Here is an 18,356-nt window from a genome sequence, read left to right on the forward strand (position 1 = left end):
AAATGTCAATTGGGTTTATTTTTGTCAATCTAGCATACAGTATACCCTGATCGGCCATGACATTAAACCACTGACAGACAATATGAATAACTTTGAGTATCTTGTCTCAGTAGAAATTGTCTCGGCTCACTTGTCTTGTCAAGTAACACTTTAATTAAACAATCAGTGTTATTTATGTCTCCTGTCAGGGGTTTTAAAGTTAGGGTTAATCTGCATATGCAGTATGCCTTCTAGTCCAAGCAGTCCAGTTCATTTATATTTTACAAGATGTTGGTCTATTCTATTCCCATCATGCACATGATTTGGAGTCCCTTGGCAGTGTCAATGGCACTGCACCAAGAAAACAGATGGACATAATCCTTAAATGAAGTCATGTTATGCAATATATGCAAGCATGCAGTTTGGATTTTCTCAAAGGAACAGTTCTATTATATAATAAGAAAAGAAGGAAAACCAAGTTAGGCCAACAAAACAGCTGCAAAAATTAAGCTATTTACTGTACATATATCTGGTCAAACCCATGAATATTCAGACTTTTGTATGAGGACACCATTTAAAGGACCAAGAGTAATTGAGCAAACTGATATACAGTACAATACTTACAAATTGTCATATTCAATCTCTGGTTAAAGTCAGGAGCACATAGACAACACCAGATGCTGAGCTGATGCTCAGGCAGGCTTGTACTGCAGCTGTCTTCGGTCTCTGCTGTTTCTTGGGTAGTTTGGCTTTTAGTTTTGACTTTAGCTAGTTAAATACATGCCCAGTCGAATTTAGTTCATGGGAAACAACTGGCAATTTGTTTTTAAAAAAATGTTGCTTTCAATGTATGCTTTGAGTTATTGTCCATCTGTAGTGTGAAGAGCTGTCCAATAAGTTACTGTCCTTGCACAGCTGTCCTAAACACTTAAGCTACATGTGTTTAACTGAATCTAAGCAGACAGTCTAGCCCTATACACTTCAAAATTCATTATGAGGAAACCAGTTTCACTCAGATCATGAGCAGTTTCTTCCTTTTTTTTGGTCCATGTTGATCTTAGTCTTAATTATCTATAGGATGTTGTTGCTGAACTATACAATATATATTTCTCTCTCTATTTATTTGGCTAAGATTTTTCTGTTTAATTTCTGTGATATATTTGTTTAAATTTTCCATAACATTTGCAGTGGAAAGCGAAGCTCTTTAGACTCCCTATTGAAAAAAACTCATATTCATAAAATTAACCAATCAGACAATGGCATGATCGTTGATGGTACATGAACCAGTTTAAGTATTTCTGATTGTCCTGAAATTGTAATGCACAACAGTCTCTCATAATAACTTAGAATGGTGTGAAATGGAAATGAGAAATAAAAAAAACAAAGGTCATCTATTAAAGGGGGTTCTGCAGGCTAAAACATGTTGTTAATGAGGTTACATGAGAATACCCAGGCTGATTTAAATTGCTAGATAGTCTATACTCATCAGGGATTTTTTTTTTTAACCTTTGTTCCTTGAACCTTGTGTCAGATGGTATACACCAGTAGATCATGTCAAGTTCAGTTGGAGGACAGTTGGAGAATAGGAAAAGAGAAGATTACAAAATGATTACATACAGTAATTATATGATTTAGACGTAAGATATAAATTCACAAACACAACAAGCCAACTTTATAAAGTAATAGCATGTATCTATCTTTATACTGTAGCTCCTGAATCTACTGTTGTCCCCGACATTTACACCAGTCAGGTAAGTGACCTATCACCTACCTATCTATTCACCCACACAAACACCCACCTACCCACCTTCTTACCTACCTGTAACCCACCCAAATCATACATCTAAATCGACAAAATAATTATTTAATCAAAAGAAGATTAAAGTTGTTTAATGACTCAGCCAGAGCCCAGATCTGAATCTGATTGAAAAAATCTGTGAGGTGATCTGAAGAAGACTGTGCACAGAAGATGCTCTCGGTAATCTGACAGATTTGAAGTGTTTTTTTTTTCTAAGAAGAATGGGCAAATATTGAAATTCAAGATGTTCCATGCTCTTAGACTCCTAACCAAAAAGACTAAATGCTGTAATAAAATCAATGGATGTTTTAACAAAGTATTAGTTTACAGATGTGCATATTTATGGAACCACATGGTATTTCAGTTTAATCATGTTCCATTAATTCTTCAATACAAAAATGTTTGGTTCACACTAGTTAGTTGTATTCAGCAATTTCTGTTCAGATTAATTTTTGAAGAAAGTACATACAGACATACAGGTGCTGTTTTATCTGCATTCTGTATTAGGAGACATTCTGGATATATTCTGAAGATTCTGGAGAATCAGAAGATGAAATAGGTGAGTAGGGGGTTCTACAAAGGTACATGTTTGCTTAGCACAAGCAGTGGTGCATGAAATTTTTGGTGATTTAGGACATAATTAATAACTCAGGACATAATTAATAATAATAGACTATGCATCAACCAGCCATAATAATTTTACAAACATGGACATGTGTTGCAAATACCCATGATCATCTTATTTTGTAATGACCTCGATATCTGACACACTCTAGGATTTCATTCAGTCAGTTTATGTGTAAAAATACTCCCAGAACCACTCTTTTACAATATGAGTCCTGGTTTATGACCGCGTCATTAGGGAAGAGCAACTCCACAGATGAGATACCCTGATATTTAGTACATTCATGTTATCAGTTGGCTTTAGTTTATGGTCACATAACGTTACTGAGCCTAAATCTGACCAAATAAAAAAATATGGATATGGTTTTTCCGTTGACCTTTTACCATATTTACCAAGTGCTTAAGTGATTTCCATTCATTATTTTTTTTTAACCACATTTCTTCCACAAAGCTAACAGTTCCACAACAATCTTTTCAGGTTTTCATAATATAATGATATACAGTATAAAATATGAATATAATATGTTCTTAACCAGGTTCCAGTGATTGCAAATCTCCTTAGTTGTTTTCTTTATTTGATGAAATGGTGACTTTTTGTTCAGTGGTGTATATTTAAAAAAAAAATTACATTTTATAAATGTATCTCCCTTTTTCAGAATTTTCCAATTTTCTCCGCTAATTTAGTAGTGTCCAATTCCTCCCAGTCACTGGAGGCTCCCACATTAAACGTCTACTGCCAATCAGTTGGGAAGGCCGCAGACCGACGTCCAAGTGACGTCAGTGGCCATTTTTTCAAACTGCTTGCTTATATATATATATATATATATTAAAAACAGGTTTAAAAAAAAAAAGAAGAGAAAGTCTGTTTTGAGTCATTTGTTGTACTTCAGTTTGGGAGAGAAGTCATGTGGGAATGCGTTTTCTGAACGTCGGTGATATTACATGCAGTGATGAAGCAAATAAATTAGGCAGCAAATAAACAGTTAGATTTCAAAGTTCATTGTTAGATGCAGGAAAAAGTTTAATCGTATGGAGTAGGGATTCGAAAAAGTTGATGACTGGGTCAAAGCATCTACAAAACAGCATATCTTGCGGTGTTCCAGGTATGCAGTGTTCCTACTAAAAGTAATCCAAAGAACAATAACTTTTGGCGCCCGACGACTATGGGCGCCCAAGACATCTGGGGAGTGAAGGCTAGCTCGACTGCAATCCCATTAAAGAGCTACTGTTAATTGTTGAAATGCTTAATGCCAGGCCCTATAGAACAGAGAGTGCATGCATAGCTTTACATTATAGACAAAGACTATGATGTAAAGCTATGCATGCACTCTCTTAGCAGATGGGCAGAGTGGCCATGCTGACCCTGTCGCCTCCAAAAATACCTACAATGGGCATGGGAATCTATAACTCCTATATAACTTCAACACAACTCCCATGGAACAATAAAAAAGTGATAAATTGTATTTTATTTTGCATAATGTGGAGGCAGCAAGATGCTCTGGGCAATGTTTTACTAAAAAACATTGGGTCCTGACATTCATGTGCAGTAGATGTTACTTTGACATGTACCATCTGTCTGAACATTGTTGCAGACCAAGTACACCTCTTAATGCCAACATTATCACCTAGTCAGTCCCACTAAGCATCTAAGATAAGTTTCAATTATTTGTCCCCTTCACTTTACAGCACAGTGACAGTATTTTTCCTAGCATCCCAGTACAGAAGTTGGGGTCAGAGCGCAGGGTCAGCCAGGATTCAGCAAACAGGGTAAAGGACCTTGCTCAAGGGCTCAACAGCAACTTGGCGAAGCCGAGGCTCGGACCCCCAACCTTTCGATCAGTAACTCAGTAAACTGCAGCCTTAAACATTTGAGCCACCCCTGCCCCTTTGTGGGGTGTGCTAGATAAACAAGTCTGATCCATGAAGGCCTCACCAACTAACAGGATTTAATGGATCTTCTGCTAATAATAAAACATTTAATATAATATTTTCTGCTGATTAATAAAATGTAATGTCTAAAATAAAATAAATATATGTCTGAAATTGTGTTAAATAATCTTAGAGTTGGTTTAAGAATGAGTAGATAAATCTGTCGTGTTAGATGTACCTTTAACTGTATTTGTTATCATTGTTTTTGTGAAATGTCTGTATCTCACTTGTGCTGCTGGGTGTATGTAAATGCGCAATTAACAAATCTCTCTCTCTCTGGTGTGACAGATGTTAGGCCTGCTGCTGTGACTGGTGTAATGTGGGTGTATGTGCTATGGGTCGTGGGAGTCTGTCTCCTTATCAAAATCATTATGGTCACTGTCTACTTTCTAAGGTATTACCATTTCTTAGCTCTCTTTCTGCTCCCTAATGCATTTTTTTCATACTAGTTCACAGGCCATTGACAGAGCTAATTAATATCGATGTTAAAGGAGCCTACAAATGGCCCACTCGGAATCCAGTGAATTTGAACTTACAAAGTTGTTAGCACTTGTTCCCCTTTACACCCCTAGACTTTATAATACGTAGTTTCCAGCCATGGCATTCTATAATATGTCCCGTAATATATTCCATGATGTCAGAACAGTCAAAAAAGAACAATGAAAAACTATAGATTAAACCATGAAATAATAAATAAACAAAGAAGTAATAATAATAATTACAAAGTGAATTAAGGTTCCACTGTTTTCCTCATGTATTTCTGTCTGCCTTTCCTTTCAGGCACAGAATCCCATTCATGTCTAAGAAGAACACAGAGAATGTCTCTTCGACCTCATCTTGTTCTTCTCCTTCTTCTCTTCTTCAGGAGGAAGGGGAAGCAATAGGCATCCATTTACACAACATGGACTACTTTTTTCCTTCAGTGTCTGAATCTTATAGATTTTAAGCAAACAAACTGTTAGATGGCCAAGGCCAGTAATTTCTCAAACACACACACGCACACACACACACACGCACAACAAACCTCCCACACACATTTGTCATGTTATTTGTATGTCTTACTAAATGTTTAATGACATAATTCTTAATGTCCAAACATCTTGACCTCACCAAACAAAAACATCCCCCACCCCCACCCCCAAAGATGCATTATTAAGATATTTACAAGGTCAAACCACTAACATATTCCTATCCACTTGGGGATATTTGAGCCTCAACAAAATACAGTATGTAAAAAGAGGCTGAGATTCAGACTGTACACCACCTTGCTTCCCTATTAAGGGTTTTGTTTGAAATCTGTAGATTTGGATTTCAATTCATTTCAAGTTTATTTGTATAGTGCTTTTAACAACTGACATTGTCGCAAAGCAGCTTTACACAATCGAAAGAATTATATTTGATCTGATTAATTTGATAAAGAACACCTTCTTTTTGTAACAGAGCAGTACATCACTGTATTGAGTGTTTATTTCTATCTATTGGAGTTTAAATACATGTTATTATAGTATGACTCTATTTTTATCTTCCAAGTTTAGTAATGTTCTGTGGATTAGTAAAGGTCAGGAGGTGGCAACACAATATAACCTAAAACTATATCAAACTGTTAAATAATATATACGCAATATGGCTAAAAGTTAAGTATTTTGGAACGGGATGTTTAAAAATGTCACGAACTAACCGGAATGATCAGAAGACTTAGCACTTAGCGGTTAGCCCTTTGTAGCGTGGATGGTAAACCCAAACGCGGAAGCACGCGAGTAGGCAGGATAGCCACGCGATTTAGTCTAAGGACTCTCACGAAAGGGGAGCAAGGGAAAAACACAAATTTAACCCGCGTCCTATAAACACACACTCGAATCAGAAAGTAGACCCAAGAAAAGTGAGTACTCACAAAATGGCAGACAGGCGATCTGAACCAGCATCGGGCGAACTCAATGACTGAGTGATGTGAAGCGCCATCTTGTCTCCTTTTATGCTTCCTGTTTTAGCGACCGTTCTACTTCCGGGTCCTAGTGCCGGTCGCAAAACGGGTGTGTGTGACAGTACCCCCCTGTCCAGGACCGACTCCCGACGGTCCTGGGGTGGAGGATACCCGGCGACGGTAGTCCCTGATAAGTTCTGGGTCGAGAATAAACCGGGCCGGAATCCAAGATCGCTCCTCTGGGCCGTAGCCTTCCCAGTCGACCAGGTATTGGGTGCCTCGGCCCCTAGGGCGCGAATCGAGGATCCGACGTACGGTGTAAGCAGGACCACCGTCAATGATTCGGGGAGGAGGAGCAGGGGGGGAGGGTGGAACCATGGGAGAAGTGGTGAAGGGTTTCAGCTGTGACATGTGAAAAACCGGATGGATTCGGAGCGCCGCAGGCAGCTGGAGCCGGTAGGTGACAGGGTTGATGCGGAGTGTGATGCGGTATGGGCCGATGAATCTGGGTGACAGTTTCTTTGATTCTGTGCGGAGATGCAAATTCTTTGTTGACAGCCATACCTTGTCACCTACATTATACATTCGTCCCGGTGGGTGCCGACGGCGATGTTGTGTGGCGTAGCGGTGGTTGGCCCTTTGGATGGCTTGATTGGCCTGTCTCCACAGCCGCCGACACCTGCGAACCAACTGTTGGGCCGACGGTACGTCAACCTCCGGTTCTTGATGTTCGAACATCGAAGGCTGGAAACCGTGGCATACCTCGAATGGACTGAGATTTGTGGCTGAAGAAACATGGAGGTTGTGAGATAGATCAGCCCATAAGAGATAGCGGGCCCAGGAGCGCTGACGATCGGCAACAAAACATCTGAGATAGCGCTCCAGTTGTTGGTTGGTCCGCTCCGTCTGACCATTAGTCTGAGGGTGGTATCCAGATGACAGACTGCAGGTGGAATTGATCAGACGGCAGAAGGCTTTCCAGAACCGGGCAGTGAACTGGGGCCCCCTGTCCGAGACGATGTCTTTTGGGAACCCATGCAAACGGACTACGTGCTCTAGAATCAGCTCGGCAGTCTCTTTAGCTGACGGGAGTCCGGGGAGAGCCACCAGGTGCACAGCTTTGGAGAACCGATCCACGATGGTCATAATGGTCGTCTTTTCTTCTGAAGCCGGCAGGCCCGTGATGAAGTCGACGGCAATGTGCGTCCAGGGTCGGCGAGGAACCGGTAGTGGCTGGAGCTCACCAGGTGTCGGCTGGTTGGTGGTCTTGGCCCTGGCGCACACTGGGCACGCCTGAACGAACTCTTCGATGTCCTGGGTCATGGCGGGCCACCAGAAGGCGCGTTGGACGAACTGGAGGGTATGTCTGGTGCCGGGATGTCCAGAAATGGGTGATGAGTGGCCCCACTCCATGACGTCACTCCTGACCGCTTGAGGCATGTAGAGTCGTCCAGGCGGCACACCTGCCGGTTCGGTCTCCGCTGCCTGTGCCTGGCGGACTCTGGTCTCTAGATCCCAGCGGAGAGGTGCGATGATTTTGGAGGAGGGGAGGACAGGCGCGGGTTCCGCCCGGGTGGCTGCCCCCTCATATTGTCGGGAGAGGGCGTCGGCCTTGGTGTTCTTGGACCCCGGGCGATAGGACAGATGGAAGTTGTAATGTTCGAAAAACAGGGCCCACCGTGCCTGCCTCGGGTTGAGCTGCTTGATGTTCTGGATAGTGATCAGATTCTGGTGGTCGGTCCAGATGATGAACGGCTCGCTGGCGCCCTGGAGCCAGTGTCGCCATTCCTCCAATGCCCACTTTATGGACAACAGCTCGCGGTCCCCTACCCCGTATCGCTGTTGAGTGGGATAAAATTTTTGGGAGAAGAAGCCACAAGGGTGTAACTTCTGATCTGGACCTCGCTGGGAGAGAACAGCTCCGGCGCCCACATCCGAAGCGTCCACCTCCACAACGAATTGTTTGTTGATGTCTGGATGGAGAAGGATTGGAGCGGTGGTGAAACGTCGACATAATTCATGGAAGGCGGAGATGGCGGTGGAGTTGAGGTGGAAGTGCTGAGATGATGGACGGGTCAGGGCAGTTAGGGGTGCTGCAACTGTACTGTAGTCCCTGATGAAGCGACGATAGAAATTCGCAAACCCGAGGAACCGTTGAAGCTGCTTGAGGGTCTTGGGTAGGGGCCAATGACGCACAGCTTCTAGTTTCTGCGGGTCCATGGCCACACCCTGGGGCAAGATGACAAAGCCCAGGAACGTGGTGGAGCGCTCGTGAAAAGCGCACTTCTCCAACTTACAATACAGTTGATGGACGAGCAATCTCTTAAGGACCGCCCTGACGTGTTGGGTATGTTCTTCAACTGTTCGTGAGTATATGAGGATGTCGTCCAGGTAGACGAATGCCCACCGCCCCAACATGTCTCGAAGGACATCATTTATGAAACTTTGAAAGGCGGCGGGAGCATTACAGAGTCCGAAGGGGATAACAAGACTTTCATAATGTCCAGTGGGAGTGATGAAGGCCGTCTTCCACTTATCACCCTCTCTGATACGCACCAAGTTGTAGGCGCTCCGAAGGTCCAACTTTGTGAAAATGGTGGCACCAGAGAGGGCGTCCAGGGCAGAGTTGGTAAGAGGCAGAGGATGTCGGTTTTTGATGGTAATGTGATTTAGCCCCCGATAATCGACACATGGGCGAAGTTCACCCCCTTTCTTCTTTACAAAGAAGAACCCCGCGGCGGCGGGCGAGGAGGAGGGCCTGATGGTACCTTGGCGAAGGGCATTCGACACGTACTCCTCCATCGCCCGTGTTTCGGTGGGTGTAAGAGAGTATAAATGGCTGCGGGGGGGGGTCGAGCCCGGCTGAAGGTCAATCGCCAGGTCGTAGGGGCGATGAGGTGGAAGATGGGTGGCGCGTCTCTTGCAGAACACTTCAGCCAGGTCTCGATATGCTGGAGGGATGGCGTTGGTGTCGACGTCGGGGGCCTCGGACCCCCTAGAGCACGTCCCAACCGATGCCGGTAGGCAAAGTTCGCTGCAGGCCGGTCCCCATTGTAGAATCCGGTTCTGAGTCCAGGATATGAGAGGGTCATGTTGTAACAGCCACGGATGTCCAAGGATGATGGGTGGTGATGAAACGGATGTTAGATGAAATTGAACCTGTTCGTGATGTTGCTGGATGATCAGGGTAATGGGTTCTGTCTGGGTGGTGATAGGGCTGGATGATAGGGGCCGGCCATCTACAGAAGTGATGCGAACGGGCTGGGATAACGCCTCAGTCTTTACCCCCAGTTCTTTGGCATAAGAAGAGTCAATGAAGTTACCTGCGGCACCGGAATCGATGAACGCGGTGCTCCTGACTCGTTTGTGGCCAAACTGGAGGCTTACTTGAACCGTGAGACAGGAGATATTGGTCGTGGTGGCGAAGAGTTGGAGGCGACCCGGTGAGCTCTTCCCCTCGCTCACCGGGTCTGGGCGTTTCCCGGCCGGAGAGGACAGATGGCTCTGTGGTGGGCTCCTGACCTGCAGTAGGCACAGAGTCCCTCCCTGAATCGCCGTTCCCGTTCTGCAGCGGTCAAGGAGGCGCGTCCTAACTGCATGGGTTCCCCGGCTCCGGTGTCAACCATGGCAGGAGGTGGAGAACCGACAGGTCCATGAGTGGTGGAGGTGACTGTGGTTGGGGTTCGTGGAGTGGAAAACGCGAAGGTGGATGTTGGCGGCAGGGTTCTCGGGGCTGGCTTCGGGCGAGATAGGAGGCGTTGGTCAATTCGGAGGGCGAGTTGAATCAAACCCTCCAGGGTGGCAGGAAGCTCCCGCCCGGCTAGCTCGTCTTTTATCCTAGACGCCAACCCCTCGTAATAGGTGGTCCGGAGCGTGGCGTCTCCCCAGGTGGCTTGTACGGCGAGAGTGCGGAAATCAGCCGTGTAGCGGCTCACGGACGAACTTCCCTGCCGCAGGTGGTACAGCTTGGTGTCGGTCTCCACCTCGCCCGCAGGGTGTTCAAATGTTAACTTCAGCTGACGGGTGAATTCATTGTAGGAATGGGCGGTATCCGAGTCAGCGCGAAGAACTGCCGTGGCCCACTCAGCTGCCTGCCCCGACAGCAACGAGACAAGGAGAGCAATGCGCAATCGATCGGTGGAGTATTTGGTGGCATTAAACTCGAACACCAGATCGAGAGCAGTTAGAAAAACACTGCATCTCCCATCCGTGCCATCCCACTTATCCGGTAGAGCAAGAAAGACATCAGGAGTAGGAGGGGGGAGGGGGGGCGGAGCTGCAGCCGCCGCGACGGGCGAACGGTTAGCTGCGCCAGCAACAGCCTCGCGAAGGGCCGCGTTCTCCTGCCGGAGCTCCGCCACCTCGCGGCGCAAGGCCGCGACGTCTTGGACGCTCCGGCGAAGAGTAGCGAGCTCTCCGTTTAGCTTGTTGATTAGCTCGGCGTGCCGATCAACCACGTCGCAAAGGTGCGCATAATCCGCTGGGTTTACCGCGGAGGACTCAGTCATTCTGTCACGAACTAACCGGAATGATCAGAAGACTTAGCACTTAGCGGTTAGCCCTTTGTAGCGTGGATGGTAAACCCAAACGCGGAAGCACGCGAGTAGGCAGGATAGCCACGCGATTTAGTCTAAGGACTCTCACGAAAGGGGAGCAAGGGAAAAACACAAATTTAACCCGCGTCCTATAAACACACACTCGAATCAGAAAGTAGACCCAAGAAAAGTGAGTACTCACAAAATGGCAGACAGGCGATCTGAACCAGCATCGGGCGAACTCAATGACTGAGTGATGTGAAGCGCCATCTTGTCTCCTTTTATGCTTCCTGTTTTAGCGACCGTTCTACTTCCGGGTCCTAGTGCCGGTCGCAAAACGGGTGTGTGTGACAAAAAATCATGATATTACTCAAAACTCTTGAGACCTTGTATTAATTTGTAATTCAATTAAAGTCAATTAAAAGGACTTAAAGCGAAGCTAAAATTTCATGCACGTTTCATGTAAAATCTGATAGAGAGATACAACTATTTGCTTTAGACAACCAATTGATACATATTTAACCATTATTTATTTAACTTTAGTAAATTCTTTTAAGTAATTTAAAGCCTTTTCTGGGCCATTATGGGTGCGTGAGCAGCAATCTGGATGTCAGGCTAATCCTCTTGAGGCCACCTCTCACACATTCCCAACTAGGAATAATTCAGTATAAATTATAAGTAGCTTATTTAAAACAAATATAGAAGACGCTTAAAAAAGGTATAGAATATTTAGCATTTCTCACTTTTACGAATCCTCAAGTGGAAGTTGATTTTCTGACTAGGTTAAAAACAAACAAACAAACAACCTACCCAGATAGCACAGGTACGTTGCGGAGAGGTCTGCTAAAGGGCGTATCATCTGGTAAACATCACATTCGTTTTTTTATAGTCGTATTTTGATCGTCTGTAGATTGCTTGTTTGAGCTGTTAAATAATACATTGTCTTTACATTTATACGACATCTATACGACGTATCTTTATCATTCGAAATTTGCTGGTATGTAGAGAATCAACCAGAAATTGACGGTAGTGCAACACTTACGGATGCAAGCCGTCGTTAAACTTCAGAAGAAGAAGAAGAGTTTGTTAAGTAGACAAGCGTTTGGCGGGCGTGTGGAAAAGGTAAGCTGGAATTAATTCCCATCTTTCTAAATAGAAACAACATACTGAACATAAATGGCACCTTTTGTTTAGAGATGTTTAGTGTCGTTATTTTGGTTTAAGCTATTTCTTGTATTTTTAATGCGCGTGCTTAATCTGCGGTTCTGGTTTCGGTCTGTTCTCATGAATTGTGAAGCGAGAAAAACAAAGTATAATTTTTGTTCATTTGCTAAATTAAGTATTATGAATTTTAATTGAATCTATCTCTGTATTTTTTTACAGGAGTTTGTGAGTGAAAGTGTCCTGTCTGCATCTGACTTCAGAAGTTTCCTGACCAACCGTATCCATTGGTCACATTTAAAAGTCATAACATTCAGTTATAAAGTACAAAACGTTTCTGTTGGTGTATAATTTTTTTTCTATGATTAATACTTATTTGTTGTGTTTTATGTTTTGTACATCTTTTAAAATTGAGACCTGATTTGTAAGTTGCTGCTGGTGTAAAACTGTTTTTATTAAATATTTAAAAAAAACCTTTTATCCCGTTTGTCTTATGATTCCTTCCTTCACAGAATTCTGTTGACCATGGTTAATTATAAATAACCAAGGGTATTTAATTAAACTAATGGGAGCAGGGTGTTTTAATAAAACGAAGTCTATCCGACATGAATCAGACATTTGGCAGATGTATGAACATCAGGATCAGGGTCGTTTTAATTCATTGACATCTTAAATACGTAGGCTAAGCATCGTTCACGGACGTCTCGGCGACATCTGCCAGAGGAGCAAATGCCCTCTGCCAGACATCTGCCAGATAAAAAAGATGACGTTGCATAGACCTCTCCACGACGTGTGTGTGCTATCTGGGTAAGTGGAAATAAGTAAATGAAAGAAGTAAATCACTCACTGTGCATACTGCTTTATCATGTGTAGAGGGTCGTGGGGGACTTGGGCACGAGTCAGGGTACACCTTGGATGGTGTGCCAATCTATCGCAGGGCACACACATACACACTTACCTTCACACATTAGACTAACCTGCATGTCTTTGGACTGTGGGAGAAAACTGGAGTACCCAGAGGAAACTCACCAAAAACGGGGAAAACATGCAAACTCCATGCACACAGACCCTGAGGCAGAAACAGAACCTGGAATAAATAAGTAAATATTAAAAAAATTACAAAATAATAAAAAAAGTAAAAAATAAAATTATAAATATGATATATTATGTAAAAATGAAAAATATATAACACAAAATTAGAAAATTTATAAAAAATAAGTAACTAAATGTAATTAAATCAGTGGTGATAAAAGTACTAAAGTGTCTTAATTTGTGTCTTAATAGTGATGAGGATTGACTACAGCTGGTAGCTTCTCTGTGCCAACGAAAAAAATATGCATGTTTGACAACATTAATTGGATCGACAAGCACAAGGTACAATGTGAAAGTCCAAGGAGCTCAGTGCAGATTTGAGAAAGAGTTTAGTATTTTTACACAAGTCAGAAGTCTCTCTTAGCCCTTTTTTCAACAACTGCAGATTTCAAGATCAAGGCTTTCCTGGTTTTGCCATCACCGACAGAGGCCCTAATTTTGCGCATGTTTATAAAATTATAAATTATGATCTTGTAGGCAATAATTCACAGTTAAAGTCAAAGAAACAAACAAGTACAGTATGTATGTAGGTAGGTATTACACTGTAAACCCAGACAAGTGGAGTTTACTTAAAAAATTTGAGGAAACTCAAAAAAACTTAAAAAAATTAAGTAATGTTAAATGAAAACTTAAGTAAGTCTAACTTAAATGCTAAGTTGGCTTAATTTAAAATCGTTTGTAATATCAATTGCTTTACCCAATCACACTGTAACGGAATGACAGACTCAACAGACTAGATCGACAAGACAAGACGATTCACAGAGATGAGGAGAGTTTGACAAGGTGCGTGGCGGAGTCTGTATTCCATTGATGAAGTCAGACGCTGAGTGAGGAGAAGTGCATTGTATTTGAGGTGTGCTGTTGATGAGGATCAGGTGTGCATGTGATTAGAACTTGGGTGATTAGGAACAGATATTGACGGCGGAGCCTGGTGTTTCCGTGACAGAACCCTCCCCTTCACGGACCGCTCCTGAGAGCTGCATGACACGCCGTCGGGGTTAACGACCTCTTCCTCTGGGAGCAGGCATTTGTGGATGTTGCTGGTGGAAGTTCCTGAGGAGGTTTGGGTCGAGGATGTCTTGGCAAGGGACCCAACTCCTTTCCTCAGGACCATACTCCTCCCAGTCCACAAGATATTAGAGCCGACCACCTCGACGACGGGAACTCAGGATTTCCCGTATGGCGTAGGTTGTTCCCTCCTCCATGTCTAGCGCCGGGGGAGACTGCAGGCCAGTCGAAGACAGATGTTGCGTGTGGAGAGCCAAACTTGTTGTACCCAATGGAAGGTCAGAGTATCTGCACTTCTCACATTGGCGACGATGCGTTGCCTCCGAACTGCACGCTGTAGCTGTCGATAAGCCAAGTCCCAAACCCTCTCTCTCTCCTGGAACCAGTAATTCACAGCTGGTACTTCTGATGGTGTCCCGTTCCAAGGGAAGAGAGGTCGTTGATAGCCAAGTACACACTGTAAGGGGGTGAGTCCTGTGGATAGAATCTCTGCTATTTCTTTGGCTAAGGGGAGTCCTCGTAAGGGGACTAGACGGCATGACTTGTACCTCATTTCCACTAGACTGGTGCCAGGTGCCAGTTCTGGTGCTTGGTCGGTGCTGGACTGGGGACTACCGAGAACCGGCCCGCATTTACACTAGACAGGAGCTCAGCGGGAGCTGCATGATAATATGTCACAGGCCACGCCCACTAAACAGAAACGAACATGGCCAAAGTCAGTTTACTGGTTATTCTCCAAACTTTGAATATGTATTTCAGTACCCAAAGGCAGCTCAATCTTTTGCACCTCTACTGCTGCCACTTTTACACAGCCCCTTCTTTGTGTCCCTGTAGTCTTTCTTTAGTTTTTTTAGCTTATTTACCATTTGGTCGGTTGTTCGTGTGAAGCCTGCGACTATTAGTTCTTTCTTATTTCCTCATACACTTTTTTTCTTAAAGCACATTCCAATTTCTGCTGAATCTCGGCGGATGTGCAAATTGCTAAAAGCGCTTATGTTTTGTCCGCACTCCACATTAACGGACTTTGGGTCTCATTTTTTTTACGCTCCCTAAAACTCCGCCCACCGCTCATGACGTCATGGGTTCTCGCCACTAGACCAGCAGAGTTTAGGGGCCGGTTCGGTGCTTATTTTAGAGCACTAGCACCAATTTTTTTCTGTGGAAAAGCGCAGCACTGGTTCCAAAATTGCAAACCGGCACGGGAACCAGAGCAGTGGAAAAGGGGTATTGGAAAACCGGTCAACTATTACTAGGATGGAGGTGTGACCATCGGAGCAGGGGAGATCAGTGACAAAATCCACTCCTAGGTGTGACAGGGACGGTGGGGAACCGGAAGGGGTAAGAGCTTTCCTGCTGGCAGGTGTCTAGCGGATTTAATAGCGATGCAGTCCTGGCCTCCTCTCACGTACCCTCTGACTTGTTCGGCCATACGTGGCCACCAGAAGCATTCTTCCAGTAGTGAGGGGGTTTGATTGGCCCCAGGGTGACCAGTGCCCAGTGAGATATGTACCTGATGGAGGAGAGCGTCTCGCTGAGATGAGGGGATGAAGACAGGATTTGCCGGCATTCTGGGGGAGGTGGTTCGGTGTTCGTGTGTTGCTGAATCTCTTTCTCCACCTCCCACTGAATCTGCGAGACGAACAAAGTGGAAGAGAGAATGTTCTCAGGAGTTTCTCGAGATTCCGCTTTGATGTTCTTGGTCCCAGGTCTGTAAGAAATGGTGAAACGGAATAGCGCCCATCTGGCTTGTCGTGGGGTGAGGCGTTTGGCCTCACGCAGATACTCCAGATTGCGTGATTGGTTAGAACTATGAATGGATGCTGAGCCCCCTCTAACCAATGCCTCCATTCCTGTAGGGGGAGTTTGATCGCTAGGAGCTCTCTGTTTCCGATGTCATAGTTACGTTCAGCAGGGGACATTTTCCGAAAAAAGAATGCACATGGATGGTACTGAGGGATTGGGAAGCATCCACCACAACCAAGAAGGGTTTATTGGGATCTGGGAGAATGAGAATGGGGCCTGAAGTGAACGTCTGTTGGCTTGAGAAGCGTAGGCCAGGTTCCAATGGCTTCTACTATAGTCTCGTCAATTTTTATGCCCTCTTTACTGATAAGGTATCCTAAGAAGTGCACAGAGGGCTGGTGGAATGCACATTTCTCTGCCTTTAGAAACAAATGATGGTGTCGGAGTCTCCGGAGAACCTCGGCTACATGAATGTGGTGTTTTGATTTGTTCCTAGAGTAGATAAGAATATTATCAATAAAGACCAAAATGAATCGGTTAAGGATCGAATGAAACAGCCCTGGAACACTGAGGGGGGCATTGACCAGACCGAATGGCATTACAAGATATTCATAGTAGCCGGTTGGGGTAATGAAAGCTGTTTTCCACTCATTCCCCTCTTTAATTTGGATGAGATTGTTGTCACTCTTCCATGGCTCTCTGCTCAGGAATGGAGAGTGAATATATCTTTTCCTGGGGCACTGGTTCACTGGAGAGAAGATCGATAGCACAGTCCCCTGGCCGATGAGGTGGCAGTCGCTGAGGGCAGAACACGTCCTGGAAGGAGGAGTAGATCTCAGGAATGGTAGCTGACTGCTCGCTCCCCGAGTGTTCCATGGACATGGCGTTTACTGAGAGGACTGGTTTTCTCTGAATGCAGTGTTCGAGGCAGTCAGCACCCCACTTGAGGATGTCTCCACTGTCCCAGGAGATCATGGGTTGATGCTCAGTGAGCCATGGACATCCAAGTTTAATGTCGGAGGTGGACCGCTCCAGAACCAGGAACCTGATGTGTTCAGAGTTGAGCCAGCCTACCCGAATATGTATGAGGGAGGTGGAGTGATGGACCAAACTCCCCCGAGGAGGGGCACCAGTGACACTGCAGATCTTGAATTGTGTGGAATGGAGATGCAGGGGTATTCTGAGCCGCTGACATAAGGAGGCGGAGATGAAGTTGACCCAGAATCCAGGAGTGCCTTTACTGTAACAGAACCAACAGCAGTATCAATGATAACATTTGTGGTTATGGGGGCATTGGTCTACATAGAAAAGAGATTGCTAACGTGGAGGACGTCGAGGACATGTCCCCTTTCTGCGCAGTAAAGGCACAATCCTTGGGTCAGTCGCCATTGGAGTGAGCCTGGAGAACGACTGTTGGTCCACCTGCATGGGTTCTAGAGAGGTCCTCGGCTCGAGAGACCGGAGAACTGCAGGGGATCCTTGAAGCACGGATGTTTCCGCGGTGCACTCACTTAAACGGCCAGCGACCCGGATAGCTGTACGCCTAAACTGCTCCAATCCTACCGAGTCATCCTGGGCCGCAAGTTGCAGTCTCAACTTGAACACACACCACTTAATATCTTAAGTTAAACTGGGAATTATTTGCACACACACACACACACAAACAAACACACATCAACAGAGAGACAGTTTTATCGGAAAAATTAGCAAGGAACACCGCTAGTCACACTCGCGTGAGCGCGTTCTAACGGAATCACAGCTGTAAAGTAAAAAAAATAAAAATAAATAAACAAATGAACCTTTACAGACACTTTTGCCTTTACAGACGAGACACTTTACACTCTTGCCTTTACTTTAAAATTATTTACATATTACATTACTATCAAATGCAAGTATATTGTATTAAAAATTAGTACAATCAAACTTAAAATTATTTAAAACATTGTAATTTATTGTTTGATTTGATATCAAATCCAGGGTTACAAGATATTATATGAATGCTAGATGGCCTAAAAGTTTCCCTAGTGTTGGAAGCACATAATTATATAGGATGTCTTTGTATGCTGTAGAATTAAGGTTTCTCCTTTACTGGAAGGTGTATTGAGATAACACATTTTAGACACTTACTGTACTACCCGGATGCCTAGATACAAAACTGGTCTTTAATTCCCATCTAGTGGCCAAATAAAGGAACAGCTCGATCCCCTCACAATGTACTGAGATAAATATCCCTCATTACTTAGAGTAATAGTACAGTTATATGTACAGTATATCAGTAATATATTTCATGATATTTTAACAATTTTATTATTAAGGACAACAGAATGACAAAATCTAACAGATTTTACATGACTGAAAATATATTATAACATAAATTTTATACTTGTGTATATATGTTACAGAAATAAACTGTTATATAAAAATATTTTCCCCCTTATTTTACTTGAATTTTGTAATTACAAGCCCAAATTAGACATAATAAATATGGACATAAAGTTTATATGTCCATGGTAATAGACATGTTCAGAATAATATAATATTTAGATAAAGTAGGATTTGAGATTAA

The 18,356-nt window shown here is 44.0% G+C and overlaps 1 protein-coding gene across 1 annotated transcript in view; it reads left to right on the top strand.

The window, feature by feature from the left end:
* LOC128519968 (interleukin-6 receptor subunit alpha-like) overlaps nucleotides 1-5,989 on the top strand; it is a 13,192-nt gene extending 7,203 nt beyond the window's left edge. Inside the window, exons 7-10 of the mRNA XM_053493965.1 lie at nucleotides 1,690-1,730; nucleotides 2,285-2,336; nucleotides 4,619-4,724; nucleotides 5,111-5,989. Coding sequence (XP_053349940.1) covers nucleotides 1,690-1,730; nucleotides 2,285-2,336; nucleotides 4,619-4,724; nucleotides 5,111-5,276 — 365 coding nt within the window. The 3' untranslated portion in view covers nucleotides 5,277-5,989. The remainder of the gene's footprint in view (nucleotides 1-1,689; nucleotides 1,731-2,284; nucleotides 2,337-4,618; nucleotides 4,725-5,110) is intronic.
* The last annotated feature ends 12,367 nt before the right edge of the window (nucleotides 5,990-18,356 follow it).

Source organism: Clarias gariepinus, chromosome 4 (genome assembly GCF_024256425.1).
Source record: "Clarias gariepinus isolate MV-2021 ecotype Netherlands chromosome 4, CGAR_prim_01v2, whole genome shotgun sequence".
NCBI lineage: Eukaryota > Metazoa > Chordata > Actinopteri > Siluriformes > Clariidae > Clarias > Clarias gariepinus.